The sequence below is a fragment of the Microcaecilia unicolor genome, chromosome 1, assembly GCF_901765095.1.
Source record: "Microcaecilia unicolor chromosome 1, aMicUni1.1, whole genome shotgun sequence".
NCBI lineage: Eukaryota > Metazoa > Chordata > Amphibia > Gymnophiona > Siphonopidae > Microcaecilia > Microcaecilia unicolor.
This window is the reverse complement of record NC_044031.1, coordinates 82,424,737-82,450,914: the sequence shown is the minus strand read 5'-3', so window position 1 is coordinate 82,450,914 and position 26,178 is coordinate 82,424,737. Positions and strand designations below refer to the sequence as shown.

At 43.5% G+C, this 26,178-nt stretch overlaps 1 protein-coding gene across 1 annotated transcript in view; it reads right to left on the bottom strand.

Moving 5' to 3' along the window:
• Window positions 1-26,178, bottom strand: part of ZMYND11 (zinc finger MYND-type containing 11) — a 300,714-nt gene that overhangs the window by 82,947 nt on the left and 191,589 nt on the right. The window contains exons 10-11 of the mRNA XM_030198790.1: window positions 19,482-19,600; window positions 12,965-13,172 (exon numbers count right to left, since the gene is read on the bottom strand). Of these exons, the coding sequence (XP_030054650.1) occupies window positions 12,965-13,172; window positions 19,482-19,600 (327 nt within the window). The remainder of the gene's footprint in view (window positions 1-12,964; window positions 13,173-19,481; window positions 19,601-26,178) is intronic.

The following is a 26,178-nucleotide window of genomic DNA, read 5'->3' as shown; positions in this document are numbered from 1 at the left end:
GATTCTTTGCCTTGTTGTTTTCTCTCATTAGTAATTAGGTCCCACTAAGAATAATGGGGCTTGTGTTATTTAATGAGCATTCATGCACATTAGTAAGCGAGGGCCTCAGCCTAACCCCAAGTAAAAAAGAAGATCCTGTGGGAGCTATCAATTTCCACTGAAACAACAGGTCATAAGCCTTGGTATGCTGCTGAATTAAGCATTATGTTACCCAAATTCAGGTGACATTTAAAAGAGTGACTATGAGGCTTATTTTCAAAGCACTTAGACTTTCAAAGTTACATAGGAACCTATGGAACTTTGTAAGTCTAAGTGCTTTGAAAATGAGCCCCATAGTGCCGAATTTAGCAGGACTCCAAGGCTCATCATTTAGGACAACTATATTAAGCAGTGGAGGAGTAGCCTAATGGTTGGTACAGTGCTGCAGCTACTCTGGGCAAGCCAATTAACCCTCCATTGCCCAGGTACAAAAAATAAGTACCGTATATCATATGTAAACCACTTTGATTGTAACCACAGAAAAGTGGTACATTAAATCCCATCCCCTTTCCCTGTAATAAATCTTCCTTTGTACACTGAGAAGACAGTTCTCATCATAGTAGTCTATACCATTAACATGGCTGGGTTACTGTAATATGCTGTATAATGATATTATGATCTGCCTATGAAAGATTTATAGCAGCTCCAATTAACTGAGAATGCCACAAAATGGCTGTTAGGTTTAAAGTGGTAAAATCAAATTACAGTATATACTTTTAGAAAAACATTTACTAACTACCACTACCTTACAGGGCTAAATTTAATACACTATCTGATCCTCCAGGCCCTTAGAGGATACACATTAGATTACTCGAAAAACAGATAATTCTTCCAAGCACTTCTGAGGTCTCTGAAGTCCACTTAAGGAGCATCCCTAATTATGCTTTACCAAAGGAATCATGCACAAGACTGGCCTTCTTCAAAGAAATACCCACCTCCTGAAAACTTACTCAAGAGCAACACCTAAATCAGAACTCCCTCCACTTCAGGAAGCAGGTAATAGCCTACCGGGCCTCTAGTGATGCAACTGACTTGCAAGCAGCATGCACCCTGTTTGATACTAACTGGAAACTCAGTATATTTATTTATTTAAAAGATTTGTCTACCATTCAAAGCCAATCCCTTGTCATATGTCCTAAGATTCTACTTTTGTATGCTCATGGTATCACAACTCCTTTGCTATATCCAACACTGCTGAATATATTGTTTATGTTGAATGATTACAGCCAGTATCTATCAACAGAGAGGATTTTTTTTTTGCTGTGATTGCTGGAACAGTGGCTAGTCACAAGACATCCTACAACAGCCATATCATACAGATAAGTTTTTTTAACTGGACTGTTTGAATGATTTGGAGACAGATTGTGAACTATTAATGGACAATAAGCCTAGTGTGCAAAGACAGATACTAGTGGCGGGAAATGTGCTAAGCACGTTTTGAATTAGTCACATATAAGTTTCTGAGCACATCATATTTACAATTATTTTATTTGATGAAGTTTCAAAATTTCTGGTTTAGGATTTAATACTGTTATATTTACTGGAAATATTTTTCATTTGAAAAATTCAGTATTTTAATTCAATTAGTATTTTAATGGCCAGGCTGTTTGTCGGCAGACCCTCAAAACCAGCAGTACAAAAGTCATTGTTTTTTGCCCCCGACACTGTGGCCCAGAAGTGCCAATATCCCTCCCCTCTCTCTTCTTTCCCCATGCCAGCATCTCTCCCACTACCTCTGTCCCTCTCTCCTTTTTCGATCCTGAAAACATGTCTTGACATTTGGCAGCTGTGGCAATCTCCAGGGCCTTTCTTCAGCCACATCTTACCTCCTATGATACAACATTTAGTTTCCATGCAGGAGGATGCGACAGAGGGAAGGCCCTGAAAACATCCAGAGGCTGCCTGCCTGAATTGTCTACATGAGGAGGAGGAGGAGGAGGAGGAGGAGAGAGAGAGAGAGAGAGAGAGAGATGCTGGATCTGGGGAAGGGAAAGACAAAGAGGGACTTCAGAGATGATGGACTTGTTGGGGGGGGGGGGGAGGAGATGACGAAGAGATGCTGGATCTGCTGGAGAATCTGAGAGAGGAGACTGACCAGTTCGGAGGGGGGGGGAGAGGGTTAAAGATAGGGAGAGACACTGGATCCATAGAGAAAGGGAGAAATATCAGGCAGTGGGGGAGAGGGGAGCAGGAGAGAGACAGAGGGGGATATGCTGGCCACAGAGTGGAGTGTGCATGAGGAAGGGAAGTGAGAGGGGAGGGACAAGGATACAGAGAAGAGATGCTGGGAAGGAGACCCTGCAAACACAAGAAGACAAAAAACAGAGAAAGACAAAAGAGACACAATGGAACCAAAGTGAAGGGAAAAATACAATGCTCAAACAAAGGTAGAAATATATATTCCAAATAATTTCAAATAAAATACATCAGTGTTTGGAAGTAGGCATCTCTGATATCTTGCATGTTAGTTTATTTATTTATTTATTTATTGCATTTATATCTCACATTTTCCCACCCTTGGAAGGTTCAATGTGGCTTACATATTACAACAGAGGCAAATTACAGAATATCAATTAGTTATGGATTACTTAATGCCAATGATTAGTAGTAGCGTAGATTGTGTTTACAAAGCATTTGGGAGGAATAGGTAGTATTTGTGGGAGGGAGGTTATCGTTTTCCATTTTTGAGGTTATTTTGGGATGTTTATAGTGGTTAAGAAGTTATGAAGTCGCAGAGGGGAGGAACTTCCTGAAGAGATGTGTTTTTTAGGTTTTTCCTGAAGTTGAGGTAGTTGTTTGTGAGTTTCAGGTCTTTCCATAGTGCATTCCAGAGTTGGGTGCCTAAGGAGGAGAAGCTGGAGGCGTATGGCGATTTGTATTTCAGGCCTTTACATAGTGGAAGGTTAGGTATGATCTTGTTGTTTCCATCATGTTTCTTATTGGAAGGTCAATTAACTAAGTCACGTAGGCCGGTGTGAGGCCGTAGATAAAGTGAAGATACATACCTGTAGCAGGTATTCTCCGAGGACAGCAGGCTGATTGTTCTCACGATTGGGTCAATGTCCACGTCGGCCCAGGAACGGAAGTTTTGCCAGCAAAATATCAAAAAATCTTCCAGAGTCTTCTGGTGCGCGAGCGTTGTGCACTGCGCATGCACGGATCAGTTTCCTGCCCATCGCGCAAGTCCCTCAGTGTGGTCCAAAAGCAAAAAGAGAACAACAACTCCAAAGGGGAGGAGGGCAGGTTTGTGAGAACAATCAGCCTGCTGTCCTCGGAGAATACCTGCTACAGGTATGTATCTTTACTTTCTCCGAGGACAAGCAGGCTGCTTGTTCTCACGATTGGGGTATCCCTAGCACCCAGGCTCACTCAAAACAATGAACATTGGCCAATTGGACCTCGCAACGGCGAGGACATAACAGAGATTGACCTGAAAAGAAACACAACTAAGTGAGAGTGCAGCCTGGAACAGAACAGAAATGGGCCTAGGAGGGTGGAGTTGGATTCTAAACCCCGAACAGATTCTGCAGCACCAACTGTCCAAACCGACTGTCGTGTCGGGTACCCTGCTGAAGGCAGTAGTGAGATGTGAATGTGTGGACTGATTACCAAGTTGCAGCCTTGCAAATCTCTTCCATAGAAGCTGACTTCAAGTAAGCCACTGACACAGCCATGGCTCTGACATTATGAGCCGTGACATGGCCCTCTAGAGTCAGCCCAGCTTGGGCATAAGAAAAAAAGATAGGCAATCCACTAGCCAATTAGAGATTGTGCGTTTTCCGATGGCGACTCTCCTCCTGTTGGGATCGAAAGAAACAAACAATTGGGCGGACTGTCTGTAGGGCTTTGTCCGCTCCACGTAAAAGGCCAATGCTCTCTTACAGTCCAAGGTGTGCAACTTGTTTTCACCAGGGCGTGTATGAGGATGGGAAAAAAATGTTGGCAAGACAATTGACTGGTTCAGAAGGAACTCCAACACCACCTTCGGCAAGAACTTAGGGTGAATGTGGAGGACTACTCTGTTATGATGAAACTTGAAATAAGGTGCATGCACTACCAGGGCTTGAAGCTCACTGACTCTACGAGCTGAAGTAACAGCCACCAAGAAAATGACCTTCCAGGTCAAGTACTTCAGATGGAAAGGATTCAGTGGCTCAAAAGGAGCTCTTTCATCAGCTGGGAGAGAACGACGTTGAGATCCCATGACACTGGTGGAGGTTTGACAGGGGGCTTTGACAAAAGCAAACCTTTCATGAAGCGAACAACCAAAGGCTGTCCAGGGATAGGCTTACTCTCTACATGTTGATTGAATTTACCCACACCCTTTTCTTAATCTTGTTTCCCATCTAGTCCTGCCACCCTTAATTATGTGTTTGTCCTAGAGATAGTTTAAATCCTTGGTTAATTATTGCACATATATTAATTTGCTTCTTGAACTTATTGTAATTTGTGTTATATTCTGTACATTATGTTTTATTCGCTTTATTGTTTGTAAGCCACACTGAACTTGAGTCTATTTCAGGCTAATGTGGGGTATAAATGTCATGAATAAATAAAATAAAAAATATTTATAAAAATAGCCTGTTGCTGATATGAAAAGCTAATGTTTAATATTTGATATACTGTTCCATCTGGTACACAGGTTGGAGCAGTGTACAATCAATAACAGAAAAGAGAGCCACTCAATGCATAACCTCATACACACTTAACAGAACATATGGATCAGTTACAGATAGCAAGATAAGTTTATCAAATAATCACAGAAGATGAAGTAGTTTTTACTTTTGAGATAGCAACTCTGGTGTGGACAGTGTGTTGCTGAGGGGTGAGGTAGGGGAAGGGTGAAAAGGTAGGTGTGCCAAAGGACTTGGGGAAGGGTATGGAGGCATGACAAGACCGAAGCAAGTAGTGGAGCAGGTGCTAGATTTTTCTTTGTCAAAAGCTGGCAACCCTATGTAGCCAGGATCCTGTTGGCATGATAATGTTAAAGATATAATAGTAGAAACAGCTACAATACTTAAGAAAAAAATTAATACTTTTGCAGGACTCATATGCAGAACTATTTACAGATCAGCGGCGGGCACACAATCCAAGCATATTACAAACCTCTCAACCTTCCAGTGTGGATCCTGATCTAAGAACCTAATGTAAGAACAAAAGAATTGCCATACTGGGACAGACCGAAGGTCCATCATGCCCAGAATCCTATTTCCAACACAAATACCTGGCAAGATCCCAGTAAATAGATTTTATGCTGCTTATCCAAATAGGCAGTGGATTTTCCCAAGTCCATCTTAATAATGACTTATGGACTTTTCTTTTAGGAAATTAGCTAAACCTTTTTTAAACCCTGCTAAGCTAACTGCTTTTACTATATTCTCTGGCAATGAATTCCAGAGTTTAATTACACACTGGGTGAAGAAATATTTTCTCTAATTTGTTTTAAATGTACTACTTAGTAGGTTCATTGTGTGCCCCCTAGCCTCCCTAGTAAAAAAGCAATTCACCTCTATCCGTAACACTCCACTCAGTATTTTTAAGACATATGATAGAGGTATATTAAATCCCAACCCCAACCACAAAAAATGAACATCTGGTTGGGCTGCAAAAGAATCTACCAATTTTGTCCATGAAACAAGAGTGCCACCACCTGTACTTTAAGTGAATTAAGAGGCAAACCTCACTCTAGCCCATCTGTAAAAAACAGAGAATCAAAATGATTTTCACTTTCCAAGGGGATATTATCACAAGCTGAACAACACTGCTCAAACATTACATAAACATAACATAGTAAATGATGGCAGATAAATCTCCTAACTCTGACAAACTAAGGAAGTAGATTATCTGTGGGCCTTCAGTACAGTAGCAATGATGGAGAATAAAAATCCTATTCTCAGGCAAAGCCTTTCAAGGGCCAAGCTATAAGCCATAAGGGATCCAGATCTTCCATGAACACACAATCCCAATTAAGAAGGTCCAGTCATCTCAGTAAACAGGATTGAAGAACACAGTAACAGAAAAGATCTGCATATCAAGGACGAAGCCAACCCAGAGTTATTAGAATCACCAGTAATGAGTGTTTCACTATACTATGCACTATTCAACCTAAGAGCTGCCAGGAGAACAAGAGACTCAAAGGCCAACACTCTGGCTAAGGCTGCACCAGCACATCCTACTACTACTTAACATTTCTAGAGCACTACTAGGGTTACGCAACGCTGTACAAATTACAAATCAACAAAGAACGGTCCCTGCTCAAAGGAGCTTACAATCTAAAGGACGAAATGTCAAGTTGGGGCAGTCCAGAATTCCTGAGTAGAGGTGTAGTGATTAGGTGCCGAAGGCGACATTGAAGAGGTGGGCTTTGAGCAATGATTTGAAGAGTGGCAGGGAGGGGGCCTGGCGTATGGGCTCAGGGAGTTTGTTCCAAGCATGGGGTGAGGCGAGGCAGAAAGGGTGGAGCCTGGAGTTGGCGGTGGTGTAGAAGGGTTCTGAAAGAAGGGATTTGTCTTCAGAGTGGAGGTTACGGGTAGGAGCGTAAGGGGAGATGAGTGTAGAGAGGTAAGGAGGGGCTGCAGATCAAGTGCATTTGTAGGTTAGTAGGAGAAGCTTGAACTGTATGCGTTATCTGATCGGAAGCCAGTGAAATGACTTGAGGAGAGGGGTGATATGAGTATATCGGTCGAGGCGGAAGATAAGACGTGCAGCAGACATCCAGCACAACTTCTCTGCCTCCTTTCTGCAACTGAAGAAAAGCGGACACTTTATACTTCCCTTGCTATGACGTTGAAAAAAGGAGTTCTCCATCATTCTATTACCAGACAATAGAAATCAAACAAAATAAAACATGGAAAAGAAAATAAGATGATACCTTTTTTATTGGACATAACTTAATACATTTCTTGATTAGCTTTCGAAGGTTGCCCTTCTTCGTCAGATCGGAAATAAGCAAATGTGCTAGCTGACAGTGTATATAAGTGAAAACATTCAAGCATTACTATGACAGTCTGACAGGGTGGGAGGATGGGGGTGGGTAGGAGGTATGCATGGGGACATCAAAGCATATCATTGATATTCTATCAGGATGGGTGTGGATAGGTGAGGGGTGGGTACAGTGTCCTGGTCCTGTAAAATGTTGACCAACAGGTGTGGGAACCCTACTGGCACCAGCATTGTTCATGTCTTAAGCATCTGGCCTGTTTCTCCAATATAGCATCCTTCGATGATATTTTTATGATTTGGACGGAGGGTGAAGAAACTCTGAAACAATTTTATTTCTGCCTTCAATACATACCATCCTACAATCAGATTCAAAATTGACTACTCCCCAGAAAAAGTCAATTTTTTGGACACCACGGTCTCAATCAGTGATGGCTGTATACAAACATCTATATACAAGAAACCCACAGACAGATGCAGCTACCTCCACAACTCCAGCTTCCATCCTTCACATACAAAAAGATCCATCATTTACAGCCAAGCCACAAGATACCACCGTATCTGCTCTGACCCAGGGGACAGAGACAGACAGCTTAAAAGCCTGACTGCATCCTTCAAACAGAAAGGCTACAACCCCAAAATAATCTCCAAGAATATTGCCTCCTCCCTCAAAACACCAAGGGAGAATCTGCTACAGTACAAGGAGAAAAAATCCACAGACAGAATCCCCCTTGTAGTGACATACAATCCAGAGCTGGCAAAACTGAGGAAAATCATAAGAGATCTACAACCTATACTCCAGAAGGATGAATTACTGAAAGAGATATTCCCATCCCCACCAGTACTGGCCTTCCAACAGCCACCCAACTTAAAACACAAGCTAATCAGAAGTAAACTTCCATCACAGACTGAAAAGGAACAGAAGGGCACACTTCCCTGTAATTTATCCAGTTGCAAACTATGCCAAACTATTTCACAGGACCCCAAAGTCATCCACAAAGGAAAGATATTCAACATAAAGGGATCTTTCACTTGCACATCTTCCAATGTGGTATATATCATTCAGTGTAAAAAATGTAACGAAGGATGCTATATTGGAGAAACAGGCCAGATGCTTAAGACAAGATTCAATTTACATAGACATCACATGAACAATGCTGGTGCCAGTAGGGTTCCCACACCTGTTGGTCAACATTTTACAGGACCAGGACACTGTACTACTACTACTACTATTTAGCATTTCTATACCGCTACAAGGCATACGCAGCGCTGCACAAACATAGAAGAAAGACAGTCCCTGCTCAAAGAGCTGACAATCTAATAGACAAAAAATAAAGTAAGCAAATCAAATCAATTATTGTGTACAGGAAGGAGGAGGGTAGGTGGAGGCAGGTGGTTACAAGTGGTTACAAGTCAAAAGCAATGTTAAAGAGGTGGGCTTTCAGTCTAGATTTAAAGGTGGCCAAGGAAGGGGCAAGACGTAGGGGCTCAGGAAGTTTATTCCAGGCGTAGGGTGCAGCGAGACAGAAGGCGCGAAGTCTGGAGTTGGCAGTAGTGGAGAAGGGAACAGATAAGAAGGATTTATCCATGGAGCGGAGTGCACGGGAAGGGGTGTAGGGAAGGACGGGTGTGGAGAGATACTGGGGAGCAGCAGAGTGAGTACATTTATAGGTTAGTAGAAGAAGTTTGAACAGGATGCGAAAACGGATAGGGAGCCAGTGAAGCGACTTGAGGAGAGGGGTAGTATGAGTAAAGCGACCCTGGCGGAAGACGAGACGGGCAGCAGAGTTTTGAACTGATTGGAGAGGGGAGAGGTGACTAAGTGGGAGGCCAGCAAGAAGCAGATTGCAGTAGTCTAAACGAGAGGTGACAAGGGTGTGGATGAGGGTGTGTACCAGTGTCTTCACAGTGAGAATCCTGAAAGGTAACTTTAAAACCATACAAGAACATAAGACCTTTGAAGTCAGAATGATTGAATATTTTAACACCCAACAGAAAGGACTTAACAAGGATCTGGGGTTCCTAGCCCATTATAAACCATAAAGCTGTATGTCTCTGTTGATCACCCCACCCCTCACCTATCCACACCCATCCTGTTAGAATATCAATGATATGCTTTGATGTCCCCATGCATACCTCCTACCCACCCCCATCCTCCCATCCTGTCAGACTGTCATAGTAATGCTTGAATGTTTTCACTTATATACACTGTCAGCTAGCACATTTGCTTATTTCCGATCTGACGAAGAAGGGCAACCTTCGAAAGCTAATCAAGAAATGTATTAAGTTATGTCCAATAAAAAAGGTATCATCTTATTTTCTTTTCCATGTTTTATTTTGTTTGATTTCTATTGATAACCTTAAGAGTGGACTAACACGGCTACCACACTCCTCTATTACCAGACAAAAATTTCTGGACAGCAATCCCATTCTCCTGGGTCCAAATGATTTGTGCTGAGAAAGTCTGCCTAAACATTGTCCATTCCTGCAGAACGCAACAGCCAAGATCTCTAAGAGATGATCATCTGCCTAAGAACAAATCTCGATCTCCAAAGACACCTCTCCTTGTCCCTCCCTCCCAACTGCTGGAAGCAGAAAATACTGACAGGATCCTGGCTGAACTATCAGTTAAATCAGTGATATTAGAATCTTTAGCTTTTCTAATTATTATTATTACTAGTAAAAAAGCCCCGTTTCTGATGCAAATGAAACGGGGGGGGGCTAGCAAGGTTTTCTTCAGAGTGTGCATGTGGGAGTGTCCCTGCCCTCTCTCCCTCCCCTCCCCCCTCCCCCCTCCGAGTCCAGTCCTTCAGTGTTGTTTCCTGCTATGCTGTGTTTGTGTTACAGAGAGAGTGAGGGCATCTCTCTCCTCCCCCCTCTGAGTCCTTCGCTGTTACAAAGAGAGGGATTTCGTGCTGTGCTGTTTTCCTTCACTCATGGGGAAACCGGATATCTCTGGCGCTTCACACTTCCGGCTGGAGGCTTCATAGAACGTTGGGGTTGCCTTTTATATATATAGATTATTATTTATTTCCCTCTTCCTCCATCTGCTGGACTGATCTAGCAGGAGGATAAGGAATGACAATTACTTCTCAGAGAGACTGCTCAACAATGCCAAAATCACAGCAATTCCCGCTGAGGTTATCTCCTAAGAAATCATGGCTATATACACTGAGGTCCTTTCTTGAATCAGACCAAGGCATATAGGGGAAACCAATCAAAGGAACTCATAGCATCAACTACTTCCACTGTGCAAGATTCATCTGATGTGAATCTGTTCGGAAGTTGATGGTCCCTATGTAGGGAAGTTGGTGACCTCCTCCTGAACATTTTTTACCTGCGGGGAAGGTTACCATGGCCTCATAGCCTCAATAGAAGGAAGTCAGACCCAACGTAGGAGTACTTGGGTCACAGAGTCATTTCATATAACCACCTGGGGAGAAAGGCTATCGAAAAAAAGATTTAATGTATAAGCACAGACTCAATCTTTTTAGCATGGTAGTCAAACGCTGTGCTCCCCCCTTCCACCAATTATGGTTTTGGAAGACAAGAACAATGCCCTAGGACCTAGGTGGGTGGGAGGGAGGCCTGGTGCTGGGTGGGAGGGAGGCCTGGTGCTGGGTGGGAGGCCTGCCTGGTGCTAGGAGGGCAGGGGGGAGAGGAGGGTGGCTGGACTTGGGTGGCTGGAGGGGAGAGGAGGGTTGCTGGACATGGATGGAGGGCAAGAAAAGAAGAAGAAAGGAGGAAAGTAAAGAAATAAATGGATAGGAAGACCTGGAAACGGAGTTAAGAGAACAGATAGAGAGCATCAGAATCAGAGACTAGGACCAATATGGATAGAAAAACAAAATCACCAGACAACAAAGGTAGAAAAATCATTTTATTTTCATTTTAGTGTTTGGAATATGTCCAATTTGAGAATTTACATCTACTGTCTTATTTTGCACTGGGTACACTGGAACTATAACAGCTTACAGAAATGATTTATAATGAAAAAAAATGATGTTATTTTTTTCTCCTATACTAGTATAATAGTTTCAATGATGTCTGTTTATATGCGTCAGGCTGGTGTAAGGGGTGTGGCTATCATAGGGTTGGAGTCATATGTGGTGACCCCGCCCATAATGGGTACCGGTACCTGCAATAAATAATTAGATTTTGGGTTGCTGTTTGGGCACTCGGTCTCTGAAAGGTTCGCTATCACTGCCCTAGGTGATTCATCGTCACATCCACTTCCTCTGGGGAACAGGAAGAAAATAGCTGCTGATCCTACCAAAACAATAATGCCAACAGGCTCTTGTTCACAGTGCTGACTTCCACTGCAGAGACCAAGGCTCAATCTGTGGAACTAAGTAGCTTTAATTTTGGTTGGGTGCTGACCTCTACAAGTTGCATTTACCTGCCTGCCTCCTCACAGGCCAGGCCAAAGCATGACTGACATATGTAGGCAACATGATTTAGCCACAGTGCAACACTCTCCTTTTTCCACAGACATATTTTAAAGAAAGTGGAGCGAGGTCAAACTGTGATCTTTTCAGACCCACAAGAGTCCAAATTTGACACAGTACCACAGGAGACCAAGAAGCATTCTGGGAGAAGATACTTGCAGTGCACCCCCCCCCCTTTTTTAAATTTTTTTTTATTTACTATCTCCTTTTGCTCTCCAAGAATAGAGGGGCGAGAAAGCAGACAGTAGCACCTGCTGTCAGACCTACAGAGACCACTTGGTGCCAGACCCAACTAGGATTTAGAGCCCAACTTTCAGCTCCCAAGTGGGAAGGAAAATCGATCCCAACAAGACTAATGACCGAGTGTCCCCAAATACTGTTTACACTCTGATGGGAAACTAGGCCTATAGACTTCCTGAAGAACAGCCTACTTCCAGCTGCAATACCAGGCCACATATCTGCAATATCTGCTGGAGACAGAGTAATACTGAGGATCACAAGGCAGCACCCTACCATTGTAAGGGGAGTGAGGTCAGTTTTGAGTTGTCTTCTGCTATCAGGGTAACGTAATTCACTCATGTGGATTAGCTTGACATAGATGATAAGAAAGCCTATTTTATGAAGTCAACATAGGTGCCTATCTACTTTATAAAATAAGCACCCACAACTATTCCCAATAGGTGCATAATTTTCTTGTACAAATTTACACCTGCTCCAAAAGTGTAAATGTGTATGCACTTTATGCGCATAATTTGTGAAATATATATGTACATTGCAGCTCTGGTCAAAATGGCCCAAGAATACCTACAAAAAGATTGCATAAAAATAGATGCAATCCTTTGGAATATCCACTTTTTACACGTTTATATCCTGGTCCAATTTTAAAATAGTCATTTTCCACATGGAAAATAATTTATAAAATGACCCCCCCAATGAGGTAGAGATTTAGCTATGCGTAAATGATTAGCACAGTAGTTAGAGTAGCAGGCTGAGAACAAGGGTTCTCAGCCTGCTACTCTAACCACTGATGCTCCTTGAACAAGTGACTTTATCCTTCATTGCCTACAACTTAGACCAGAGCTTTCCAAATCACGAGTCATGATGCCAAACGGGTTACAAAATTCACATTTGGGCTAACAACCATGTTGATATACAGAAAACAAGCCACATTATTTGCCCGCATGTATTTAACTGGAGGCTGGGGAATAGGGCAGCACCATAGCTGGTGGTATATGGGGACCTGGAAGACTAGCATGGGACTCAAAGCTGGGTAGGGTTGCATGCTTATTTGACCTGCTAAAATGGCCATGGCCATATAAAGTTTGGGAAGCACTGACAATTAACCCTGCTTGTACAGGGACATAACTACAGTGACTGCACTGTAATTCACTTTGAGCCCAAAACTGGAAAGATGATAGACCAGAAGACCTTAATTAGATACAACAAAGTCATGTAATTGAGGTTTTTTATGTAATAGTTACAGCCTCTAGCTATGTTGTGGCCTGCTTCTCCAAACCTGCACAGAGGAGAAAACTCACCTGCTCATTGCTGGTTGAGGAGATACTGGATTCCGCCTCCTCCTCACCTTTGTCCTCATTCTTAGACTTCCAGAATCTTCCTTCACGGAGGAAGCGCTGATGCAGCTCCAGTTCATCACAGGCCTTTTTCCAGCCTATGCTGCGTTTCACATGCAGCTGGTGCACATTCACGGTAATGTCTTGAATGTTTTCTGATGGAATCCATGCTCTTCAGAAAAAGATTGAAAAGTAAATTACTAAGACTTTTGTAACTGGGTTCCTAGGCGGGAAATGTGCATAGCTACACATGCTACATCTGTTTTATAAAGGTAACTTATGTGTATATGTGCTTTTATAGAACAGCCTCCCTGAAAGGTGCTACACAAAGATATATTGCTCTAAAGTAGCAGTAACATTCTGTGTTTATGTGCTGGTAGAAATTGGCACATATGCATTTTATGTTTAAATAATATTTATTAAAGCCAACAGCAACCAATAAGAAAACAGCAAGTCATACAAATCACATAGGTGCGTGGCCAAACACATTTCAAAACAATGTCCCCCCTTCCCCTCACCCCTGTTCCTAAATTCAGCAGAATCAAATTACAGATTATAACAGATATTCCAAGACCAGCTAGATATTCAAAAGAAAATTGCAGGCTCTTGGAGTTAGAGTTCCCCAAAATGATTCCCAATTCGTCTGAAAATGCTGACCAGTGGCATGAGAAAGGTCATGCACCATCATGTATTCCATGTGCATCGGAGTAATCATTAAGGGAGGTTCAAGCCAGGAAGAAAGGATAGTCTTTAGGGCAAAGTCACCTTTTGCAAAAAAACTGTATAAATTCTGGAGGAGTCATAACAGCTGGATGAATATCAAACAGTAGCAAACAGCTGTGGGGCAACAGACATGACCAAAGTTGTCTAGTATAGGACAAGAGCTCAGCCTAAAAAGTAGCCACCAGTGGACAATGCCAAAACATATGGCCTAGAGTCGAGAAGGTCATACACCGAGCCCTGTGAGGGGAGATGAATATTTGCATAGCAAACTTATAGAAAGTCTCTCTATGAAGAATACTCACTGCTCATTCAGGAATTCCCAAAACAAATGTGTGCAGCAGATCGGACAAAATGGACATCTGTAAATCTAAAGATCACTTGATAGCTAGTCTAGCAAAATCCACTTCTTTCATGGTATCTTGGAGAAATCTGTGATGAACTTATATTATTTTATTTATTGCATTTGTACCCCACATTTTCTCACCTATTTGCAGGCGCAATGTGGCTTACATAGTTTTGTTATGACATTGTCATTTCAGGATATCAGATACAATTAGTAATGTGCAGGGATTAAGTAAGGGAAGAAAGAACACAGTGCTGGGATCCCAATGTATGCGTGTCAGTTAAGGTTTCTTGTACATCTTCTGTCAAATCTGTCTAATCCAATGAGGTGGCAAAATGTTTGAGTTGACAGTAAGCAAAATAGTTTGTTGGAGACAAGTGGAGCTCTTCAGGTTCACAAGGTTTCCATGCAACCTTCCTCTGTCAAAATCTGAAGGTGGTAAAGTCAAACCTCAGTGGGTCCATCGGGTAAAACACTAGGTCCTTGAGCTGGTGGAAAAACTGGAGTTCCACAGATAGGCAGGAATGGGGTAGTAGAGGCAGAGAAGTGGTGCTGCCTACACAGTCACCTCCAAAGTTGCCAATAGGACGCAGTGGAAATAAGTCTTAAAGGCCCGAGAGGGAAAGCCACCGCCCATATGCAAGGTTATGCTAAAGTGGGTCGGAGCAAGCAACTGGGTTTTCAAGACAGGCAAGGAAAAATGTGAGGTATGCAGAACCAATCACTTATGTGTCTCATGCCACTGGCCGTATTAAGGTAATGAATATTAAGTAGGCCCAGCCCCCCAAGAGCTTTTGGAGTCTGCAGTATCCTAAATGGCAAATAGGGGGCACCTCCCCAGCTAAATATAATGCTGTAGAATCCTTCGCAGTATACCCTTGCCCCTTTGGGATAAAGAGAGAGGCAGCATTTGAAATAAAGTCACTTGGTAGCCAGAATCATATTAAGCAAATGAACTCTTCCCCCAAGGGATAAGGGGAAAGCCTCTCAAATGCGCAATTTACCACCGGTATCCTCCAGTATTGGGTTAAGTTCATTGGGAGATATACCCCTAAATATTTCAATGCAGTAACCTCCCAGATAGGAGGAAAGGGGCCGTGCGTACTGAGTACGGATGGTAGCAGTGATGGGAAGAGCCTTAGACTTTCAAATTCAGAGAAAATCTCACCAAAGATGTTACTAATCTGTAATGTACATGGAAGTGAGGTAGTAGCATTGGTAAGCAGAGCAGCAAATCATCGGCAAAATCCAGTGTTTTAATCTGATGACCCAGCAAGGACACTCAGAAACTCGGGCACCACTTTCAAGGGCACATAAGAACATAAGAATAGTCATACTAGGTCAGACCAATGGTCCATCTAGCCTAGTATCCTGGACTTCCAACAGTGACCAATCCAGGTCACAAGTATCTGGCAGAAACCCAATTAGTAGCAACATTCCATGCTACAAATCTCAGGGAAAGCAGGTTTAATGAAGTACAAAGAGAAGCGGGGACAGGGGGCAGCCCTAGCGAGTGCCCAATTAGAAATGGAAATGATCGCTCAGCACCGCCATTTATTAGTAATTGGGGCCGCAGGACAATGATAAAGGGATTGATACCCACCCTGTGTAAGACCACAAATAAATGGGGCCAGAGCAATTGTCAAATGCTTTTTCAGCATCCAAACTATAGAGTGGAAAGATCTTGTGACTGACAGTAACACATTGTCAAGTGCTCTGAGAAGCCCGTGCCCCTCCACTAACAAAATGTTATCTTTTCCTCACAGAACATTCATAACCCAAACTCATGTCACACAAACAGCTCATTCTAAACAAAATTGTTTCCTTCTGCAAGAGACAAACCCCTACAGTACAAAGTAGGTGTTAAACACAAGCTGGTCCCAAGGAAGCAGTGATGTATTCAGGAAAGACAGAGCAGAGTCGGGTGCCCTCCAAGGGAGAAGACAGATGGCGGGAGACATAATTCTGTGCCGGTTTGAGAGTATCAAAGACCTGCCAATGGCATTTGCTGTAAATTTTTTTTAAGTAGCTGGGTAAAACAACATAAAACGGATATTCTTTTCTGAAAGGGAGGCATAGAGTGGGGTAAACTTCTGGCTCTGTTCCTGGAAGGATGCTGAATAATCCTGAAATATTTTAATGCTGTCGCCTTCATAGTTCAGGGTGTTCCTTTTCTGGTGAAAGCCGCAGAAAATGTTGACCTTATGGAGGTAATTATGCACTTTTATTATCGCCACTCTAGGTCTCCGCCAGTCATTCTTGGATCCTCTCAACACAGTGTGTGCACTCTAGGCACAAGGGCCCCCGGCACTACCAGTGAGAGCAAATTCGGAAGAAAGCCACCGCTCTAGAATGGTAGGTAAAGACCATCCGCAATGCTGTCAGGCAAGCCATAATCCTTAAATTGTGTGTAGTGTGACCTGTTTTTAAGATCTTTAAGTTTCCCAGAATGCACACACAGACGTTTTTCCAGCGTGGCAATTGCTGAAGTTGTGGCAGGCCTTCGAGCTGGACAGCTTCAGTTCACATGTGCACTGGTTATCAGCCAAAAGTTGTTTCAGAATTGTCAACTGTCCTGACAATTGCCCTCAATGGGGCTCCACTGCCCGCCCAACTACATTGATAATCTGTACTAACAGCTGCTCTGTGAATTTGGGGCCGGCTGCCATTATGAAGCCCTCTGACCAGTGGCATAATCAGAAGGCAATTTTTGGGTGGCCCAACAAGTTGGATGGGTGGGCACTAGAGTTGCCAACTTTTTGAAAGAGAAAAAAAAACAAGTCACCTAATGCACCCATGCTTTTTCCCTACCCCGCCCTACGTTCCACCTCTACCACACTCCCAATTACTTCAGTGAGGATAGCAGTGCAGGCTTCAGTGGCCAATTGAGAGCTAAGGGAAGTACAAGAGACTGTACTCTTCTTTAGCCCCGTTGAGCCATGGTCCTCCAATATGAATATGGAATTGAAGCCAAACACATTCTGCATCCAGAGAACCTCCTGAACTTCTACCAACAATGGATGCAGAGCAAAGCTAGGACATTTCCCATAAAACTCAACTACAAAGAAATTTGGTAATCTCAATAATGGACATATTGTAAAGTAATTTAAATAGAATCTATAAACAAGATGTCATTCAGAATCTAGAGCAAATCTACCATGCCAGAACTAACTTCCAAAACAAGGATCCTACCTATGAAAAGGTAGTAAGCTAAATATTACAATAGAGCCCTAAAATATCGATACATCTAACGAGAAACTGAACAAGTCAAATTACTACAAAATGCTACATAGAAACTTCATGGTAACAGAATACCTTGGGGTTACACACACAGAACTCAAATGCCAAATACCCAAACTCTATAAATACAAATTAAACTGAAACCCCAAGAAGCCAGATCTTGCATGTAGTACAACACTAAAGAAACAAGAAATGCATTTCCTCTTGTGCAAAATATAAAGATAGCACATGCCAGGGATGGTGTGTGTGTGCGTGTGTGTGTGGGGGGGGGGGGGGGGGGGGGGGTGCAACTAGGGCAACAGTGCTTGGCTCTCTTATCAGAGAGTCCTCCAAGCCTGCCAGAAGCTGAAGAAGGCGCAGCCTGGTAATGGGCTTTGGGGTCCTCTCCCAGATTTCTTCTCTGGCCCTGGCCAAATCTGATGTATCCTAATCACAAAATAGAAAATAAAAATTTTGGTACTTTTTTTTTTTTCCAAATCATATTGGTCCCAGTCTCTGGTTTCTACTTCCCTCTGTCTTTCCTGTCCATTTGACATTTCTTCTGTCTCCATGTCCACCATCCATCTCCCATCTCTGTGTCCATATATTTCCTTGTCTAGCATCTCCCATGTGTTCATATCCCCACATCCATCATCATTGATGGACAGTACCAACCCTCAATGAGGCAATATATCCCAACAGAACACTTTCAGGCAGAACCAGAAGCTGTTGCCCCAAAACTCTCTCCATATAACGAATCACTCTTAGCCAAAAAGCATTGATCGCTGGGCAGGCCCAAATAGCATTATAAAAAGTACTTGTAGGGCCATTGCATCTCACAGTGGGGCGAGTCTACACCACCCATTTTATGCAACCTTGACTGTGAGGTATAGGCCCTAAAAATGACTCTACCCTAACATTCTCTGAGTTCTGCACTGCACGACCTTCGCGGTATTTGATTCATACATCACACCAAAGCTCTTGTTGTAATCGGTGTCTGCAAGTCCTCCGACCATCGCTGAGCAAGAAGGCCGAGATTCCCTTTGGGGGCAAAACTGCAATAATCTCTTATGAAGCAATGATATCGAGATAGCTTCATTTGAGGCAGTTTCGTAAAGCTCATGAAATTTGGTGAACACATCAACACCAAGAGAGGACTGGGGTAAAGTTGCTACATAGTGTGACACCTGTTTATAAGCAAATCTATCTGCCCGTTCTATTGTGCTGAGAGACAGCGACTCCAGTGGCTTGATATTACCCCCTAGATCCAAAAAGTCTTGTATTGATTGAAGCCCCTTGTCTCCCCAAACCAACAGGCGTGGGTTTTCTGTCCCTGAATGGGTAATAAACTACTATAGGAATGACCAAAGCCTTGCCATGTCACACCATAATGCCCTTAAGGGACGAATTACAACACTTGTACGAAGATGTAGCAGCAATACTGAAGGCAAGGCCTGTAAGACATAATGTAAATGCGGTGGATGACACAAAGCCGCTTCCATTTGGACCGGTGTAGAGTATTCCGTTCCAAACAGCCATATGTTCTGTGTTTCTTTAAAAAGTTTATTCTGTGAACTGGTTCAAAATTATAAATAAATAATTTAAAAAAACCAAATGGTCTCCCTGAAGCAGTCTGGTGAAACATGGACCATGTCAGAGAGTTGTGGAGAAAATATTTAATTGGTTATATACCATGGGCACCAACCCCTATTTTCAGCATAAGTCTCTCTAACCCCCCCCCCCCCCCCCCAAAAAAAAAAATCTCTCTGTTCCTCTTTTTTCCAGCATCTCTGCTTGCCTCTCTATGCACTCCTGTCAGAAGAGGAAGGAGGCTACAGACGGACACTTTGGGTAGGTGAGAAGCAGCATGCTTTCAGCATTACAGCATTAACGATTAAGTGCAGAGGGCCATGACGGGGGTGGTAGAAAGAGAGTGCGAGAAAACGGAGCGTGTGGGAGAGAGGGCCACAGCATTGTAGGGAGATACTGGAAGAAGGAAGGATCAGATATACCATACCACGGGAGGGGGGAAGAAAGGAGAGAGAGAGGCGAGAAAAGGAGCAGAAAGCCTAATGGGTTAACTGCATTACATTTATTAACACAAATTAAAATTTTAACACATTGTGTGCAGCCCTAGTCATCACTAGAAGTGCTAAGAAAGCAAATTTTAAAAAAGATGCTATAGTGGTAATTTACCTTTGATGCTGGTGGCCAAAGAAACGAACATCCACTTGATTGTCCTCTTTTTGCATGATTTTGGCTGGCCAAAATCCAAAGCCTTTCATTTTGGCCCAAACTAACTCATGGTTTGGTATCTGTAGAGGAAAATGTCTTTTTATTATAAAATTTAAGCACTAGCTATAATACAGTATAACTTATATACCGCATTTGCAGTTTACTGTAAAATCAGCCAGGTAAATTCTTGGGAAAACACAATACGATAAGAATAAGAGTTAAATGCCAAAACAACTAAAAACAGAAAATTAGTTTAAATAGATATGTTTTCAATTGCTTTCTAAAATTTAAGTAATCCAGAATTAATCTAAGAGTTACAGGTAAAGTATTCCAGGTCTTTGCCACTTGATGAGAGTAAGCTACAGTGAAATAGTTTATATTTAATGTTTGTTGCAGAAGGAACGCACGTAGTGCGACCACAATGAGAAAGCTGAAGGTATTAAATATGATGGAGCTATGCCATGGAAAATTCTGACAATCAGTGAATTTAAATAATAAACAGGCACAGGACTTCAATGCCTTCATAACTATGTGGGAAGGGAAGTACGGAATAAGGGTGGGTATGGGGTTTTCTGGGTTTGAGATCATAAGAACACGGGCCTCAAACCAGAGTTTGTTCTTTCTTGGTTTCTCTTTATTGCCTTGGGGTAAGGAGAGTGGGAACCAATTTAGTTAGTGGGGGTTATTGTTTTTCCTTTGTTATTTGAGCTTTGATGTTTGTATTGCTCGTATATTTATTAATAAAAAGAAGCTTTAACAATAAAAAAAAATGAACGGGCTTGTATTGGTAGTAGGTCTGCACTTTAATTGAAGGTAATTCAGTGATTAATGTAATAAATTATTACTTGATTAAAAAAAGAAATGAAATTGCTGTGTCTGTCTCCTCCAAAGATCTCTTTTGCTGTCTTCCATTCCCAACCCCTGTCCTTGGTGCAATCCGATATCCTCCCCTCCCTTCCGTAATTCTGTATCACTCATTCCCACCGCAACAATCTACCTTAAAGGTGGTCTTCTGTTGGCTGGCAGGCAATCTGCCAGCCAACTGGAGATGGTGCATATCCCGATGGCAACCCCATCCTGTTGGGATCAAAAGAAACAAAAAGCTGGATGGACAACTGGTTCAGATGGAACTCCAACACAACTTCAGGAAGGAACTTAGGGTGCATGCGGAGAAATACCCTATTGTGATGAAACTTAGTATAAGATGCATCCACTACTAAGGCCTGAAGCTCACTGATCCTGCGAGCTGAAGTTAACAGCCACCAAAAATATAACCTGCCAAGTCAAGTACTTCAGATGACAGGTATCAAGTGGTTCAAAAAGAGTTTTCATCAGCTAGGTGAGAACAATGAAGTCCTATGACACAAGTGGAGGTCCGACAGGGGACTTTGTCAATAGCTGACCTCTCATGAAGTGAACAACTAGAGGTTGTCCAGAGATGGGCTTACCGTCTACATGGTAATGGTAAGACCTAATTGAACTGAGGTGAACCTTTAAAGAGTTGGTTTTAAGACCAAACTCAGAGAGAAGGTACTCACGCACAGACTGTGTAGGGCAGGAAATAAGATCTAGGGCCCAGCCCTCAAACCAGACAGCAAACCTCCTCCATTTGAAAGAGTAACACCTCTTGGAGGAATCTTTCCTGGAAGCCAGCAAGATCTGGGAAAGAAGCAAGGAAGCAAATTCTAAGCCCTCAACATCCAGGCCATGAGGGCCAGAGACCGGAGGCTGGGATGCAGAATAGATTCCTTGTTCTGCGTAATGAGGGTCGAAAAACACTCCAATCTCCATGATTCTTCAGAGGATAATTCCAGAAGAAGGGGGAGCCAGATCTATCACTACCAATAAGGAGTGATCAGAATCATGGTCCCACGGTCTTGCTTGAGTTTCAGCAAATTCTTCCCTACGAGAGGTATGGGAAGATATGCATTCAGAAGACCTGACCACCAATGAAGGAGGAAGGCACCTGACACTAGTATGTTGTGGACCTGGAGCCTAGAACAGAACTGAGGGACTTTGTGATTGCACTGAGCAGCAAAGAGATTCACCAAGGGGGTGCCCCACACTTGGAAGACCTCACAGGCAATGCCCCTGTTGAGTGACCTCCCTTGTAATTGCACGACTCTGCTCAGTCTGCCAGCCAGGCTACTGGATTTGCCCCCCACCCACCCCAGGTATGTAGCCTTGAAGAGCACTCCTTGCTGGACTACCCAATACCTCATCCCAACAGCCTACTGACACAGAGGGCATGATCTGGTGCCCCCCTGCTCATTGGTGTAATACATGGCAATATGATTGTCGATTTGAATGAGAATAATTTGCTTGATCAGTCGATCTCTAAAAGACTTTACAGCATTCCAGATTGCCAGGAGCTCCAGAAGGTTGATGTGAAGATCTGTCTCGTGGGCTGACCCAAGCACCTTCAGTGTGAAGCCTGTCTACATGAGCGTCCCACCCCAGATGAGATAAATCCATCATCAGCACCTTCATGGGCTGTGGAGTTTGGAATGGGAGTCCCAGAGTCAAAATGGATCAAATTGTCCACCAAAGCAGAGCCTGAACCAGCTCTGGTGACACTCGGATGACATCCTCCAGGTTTCCCATTGCCTTACACCACTGGGAAGCTAGGGTACACTGGACAGTTCTCATGTGAAGACATGCCATGGGCGTCACACGAATAGTGGAGGCCATGTGGCCCAACAAGTTCAACATCTGTCAAGCTGTCACCTGCTCGGACTTGAGTAGTAAAGGCGACAAAGAGTGCCCACCTGTACCACAGGGAAGAAAGCCCGAGTCTGCTAAGTGTTTAACAGGGTTCCAATGAACTCTAATTGCTGGACAGGGAGCAGATGGGACTTGGGGTAGTTTAAAACGAACCCAATTAACTCTAACACCCAGGACTTCCGGTGGAGGCATGGAGCGGTGAAGACGTGAGACAGAACTGCTCCGGGGCGCATACTTAAATCGGCGCTCGTAGAATCGAACACCCACCCAAAAACCGAAGCAAATACTAGCAAAGACATTTAACACATAAATTGGCTGTAGGTGGCGGCTGAGGCAACGCGGATAGCTGCGAAAGCGGCTCGAAAAGATCCTAAAGAAAAAGCCCGCGCCGCAGAGAACAAAATGGCGGACAGGGCCGCGCCAGCATCGCCGTCGCCAGGCACATCGTGGGCTGCAGAAATCACGGAAGAGGTGAGGGCAGCGGTGGAACAAGCGGTGGGCAATAAATTGCAATTAATATTGGACAAACTTGAAGGGCTGACTGAGAGGCACACGCAACTGTTTACTGAGCTTCAGGAAGTGCAGCGTAGAGTCGGGATAGCGGAGGAGGATATCCAAAAGGTCTCAGAGGAGCACCCGAGAATGCGGGCGCGCCTTGCAGAGGTGGAGGCAAAGCTCGACGATCTTGAAAATCGTTCGAGACGGAACAATTTGCGCCTTGTGGGGCTGCCTGAAACCCTGCCTGAGCGGAATCTCTGTGTATTTTTAGAAAAATGGCTGCCGACGGCGCTTAGCAATGAGGAGTTGGCAACAGCATTAAGGGTGGAAAGAGCGCACAGACTTGGCCTGAGGAGAGAGGATACAGGAAGGCCCCGAGTGGTGATCCTGAGGATCTTGAATTATGCCCATAAAATGCTCATTTTACAAGAACTGCGTGCAGGCAAGCAACTGGAATACAAAAGCAAAAAAATCCTCTGTTTTCAAGATTATTCCACTGCAGTGTCCACAGCAAGAAAGGGCTTTGCACCGCTATGCACCAAACTTGTTGGGCTCAAATACAGATTCAGCCTTCTATACCCAGCTAAGCTCAAACTGCTGGAAAATGGCCAAGCAGTCTACTTTGAGAAAGTAGAGGAAGCAACTAAATATGTAGACCGGATGCTGGCCAAAGAGCGTGAGGGATGAGACAAAAAGGAAGCTTTATTAAGGAAAGAAGAGACTACACTGAGCATTGGTCACAGGTCAAAGGCCTCAGTGGAGATGGACTGGTCCATACAAACGCGAAGTATAGTCATGTTTGGACTATATGAATATTGTTATGCAAGTTAAGCAAGTAGCAAGTTATAAGGGAGACTGGCTGGCTTGTATCGGGAGAGGAGCCGTTGCCTACCTTTGTTGTTTGAATTTTTGAAAGTTTGTGGTTGGCTCAGTTGCTGGAAGCATCAAGGACACTTGGCATAGCAGATAACTAATGACAGAGGCAAGAAGGAGGAGCAGCGGACATAAAGACTGCAGACAATGGTTGTTTGAATCTCCACTGGGGAGTTATTGTGCGCCAAGTACAAGCAAAGCGGAAAAATGTGATTGTTTGGGCTAACAGACATGGTCTGTTGAGGACTACAGCTGGCCAAATGAATACTGGTACAGCGCAGGGCTGGCACAGCTATGAGCCTGAGGAGAACTGAGGGTATTTACGAGGGACATGAACAGAAGAGACATTTTCGTCTATTTGGTTTTAATATAAGAAGCTTGGTGAGAAATAAGTCTTGGTGATGGGTTGGGTGGGTGGGGATAACCACAGATACGTGAGGCGCCCTAGCCTTGGAAAACAGGAAGTTCTGCCAATAGGCAAGGGACGACAGATGGTGGGTATAGAGGGAGAAGGGGATACGGGGGGGAGGGAGGGAGGATGGGAGGGAGGGGGAAGGGAAGGGGAGAGGAAACCCTTGTATGCATGGAATTGGAAGGAGAGAAGTATGAAAGAGAACTTCGGGGTGGCCCAAAGAAGCAAGAGGGAGGGGAGGGCGGAGGCTGGGACGCTCTCTCTATGTGTAAGAAAGAAGAGTGTACGTAAAGCTTTGCAAGTAAGACACAAAACTGAGAGAGGTGTGACATGACAACATTGCAATGCATAACATGGAATGTGGGGGGCATTCACTCGCCGATTAAGAGGCAAAAAATCCTGAAAATGTTGAATGATAAAAAAGCGTCCATAGCGTTCTTACAGGAAACACATCTTACGAGGGATGAGCATAAGAAGTTGAAAACCTGGTGGGTGGGAGAGATATATGATGCACCAGCAGTTGGGAAAAAGGGAGGAGTGGTGATATTGATAAGGAAAAACTTGAATGTAGAGGTTAAGAAGGTGGTGGCTGATAGAGGGGGGAGATATGTTATAGCTTCAGTGGTAGTGGAGAGACAGCCACTCCTGCTATGCAATATATATGCTCCCAATACCTATGATAGGAAGTTTGTCACTCAAATCACGCGCACAATCCATAGTTTGGGTGATATACCCTTATTGGTAGGAGGAGACCTGAATGATGTATTAGACCCGACTTGGGATAGGTCTCAACCAACTGGGAGGGATCTGGCCAGAAAGGAGAGAGGTAATTCTAGAATTTGTGACATGTTAGAACTGGTGGATGCATGGAGAATATTACACCCGGTAGACAAAGATTTTACGCATCTTTCCAGAGCACACCAAACGTTATCTAGAATAGACTATATATGGATCTCTAGAGAGCTACTAACAAAAGTGGAGGAGGCACAGATAGGCCCCATAACGATTTCTGACCATGCATGGGTGAGAGTTCAGATTAAAGTAGGAGAGGGAGGATATCAACTAGGATCTTGGCGGTTTCCAACTTATCTTTATCGTGACCCCCAGTTCTTGCCCTTCCTGGTGGAGAAATGGAGAGATTATAGCAACAACAATGAACAACATAGGATAGATCCTATACTCTATTGGGAAGCGGCGAAGGCGGTACTACGGGGGGATATAATATCCTATCTAGCTTTCAAAAAACGGGCCAGAAATAGGGAGGTGATGAGGCTGGAAAGACAGGTAGTAGCGCTGCGGAAGAAATATGGGGTACATCATGAACTAAGATTTAAAAGGCAGTTATTGGAGACACAACAGGCCCTTAATGAACTTTTGCATGAACAAGCGCAGAAAACGAATATATATTATAAGTACAAGCTGTATAGGTTTGCTAATAAAAGTGGAAGACTGCTAGCTCGAATCGCTCATAGGCGATTGAGTGCCAAAAAAATACTTGCAATGGAGGGTAGTACGGGAACACGGGTAAATACGGATGAAAGTATAGTTAAAATACTGGGGGACTTTTTCGGCAGCCTATATGCAAAACAAAAAGACCTAGTGAGACCTAGCGAGACTTATCTTCATAGTGTGGATCTGCCACAGATTTCAGAAGAGGATGCAGAGGTATTAAATGCTCCTATTACAGAAGAGGAGGTAGTCATTGTAATTAAAGGGAGCAAATTGGGGAAGGCACCGGGGCCGGATGGCCTGAGGAATGAATTCTACAAGCTCCTAAATAGTGAGATCAGTCCTGTATTGACCGAAGTGTTTAATGATAACATACAACAAGGACAACTGCCTAGGCACTTAAATAGAGCGCAAATTAGTGTATTGCCAAAACCAGGTAAGCCAACTGATAAACCAGACTCGTATAGACCAATATCGTTATTGAACACTGAATTAAAACTTTTAGCAAAGATATTGGCAAACCGGCTAGCCAGATGTTTACCATCACTAATTATAGACTCACAAGTGGGGTTCACGTGTGGGAGGGTTATAGCTAAGAATATGCGTAGAATATGGGTTGCCTTGGAAAAAATAAGAAATGATAGGAGCAAAGCCCTGCTTATTAGTTTTGACGCCGAAAAGGCGTTCGATCGAGTTGATTGG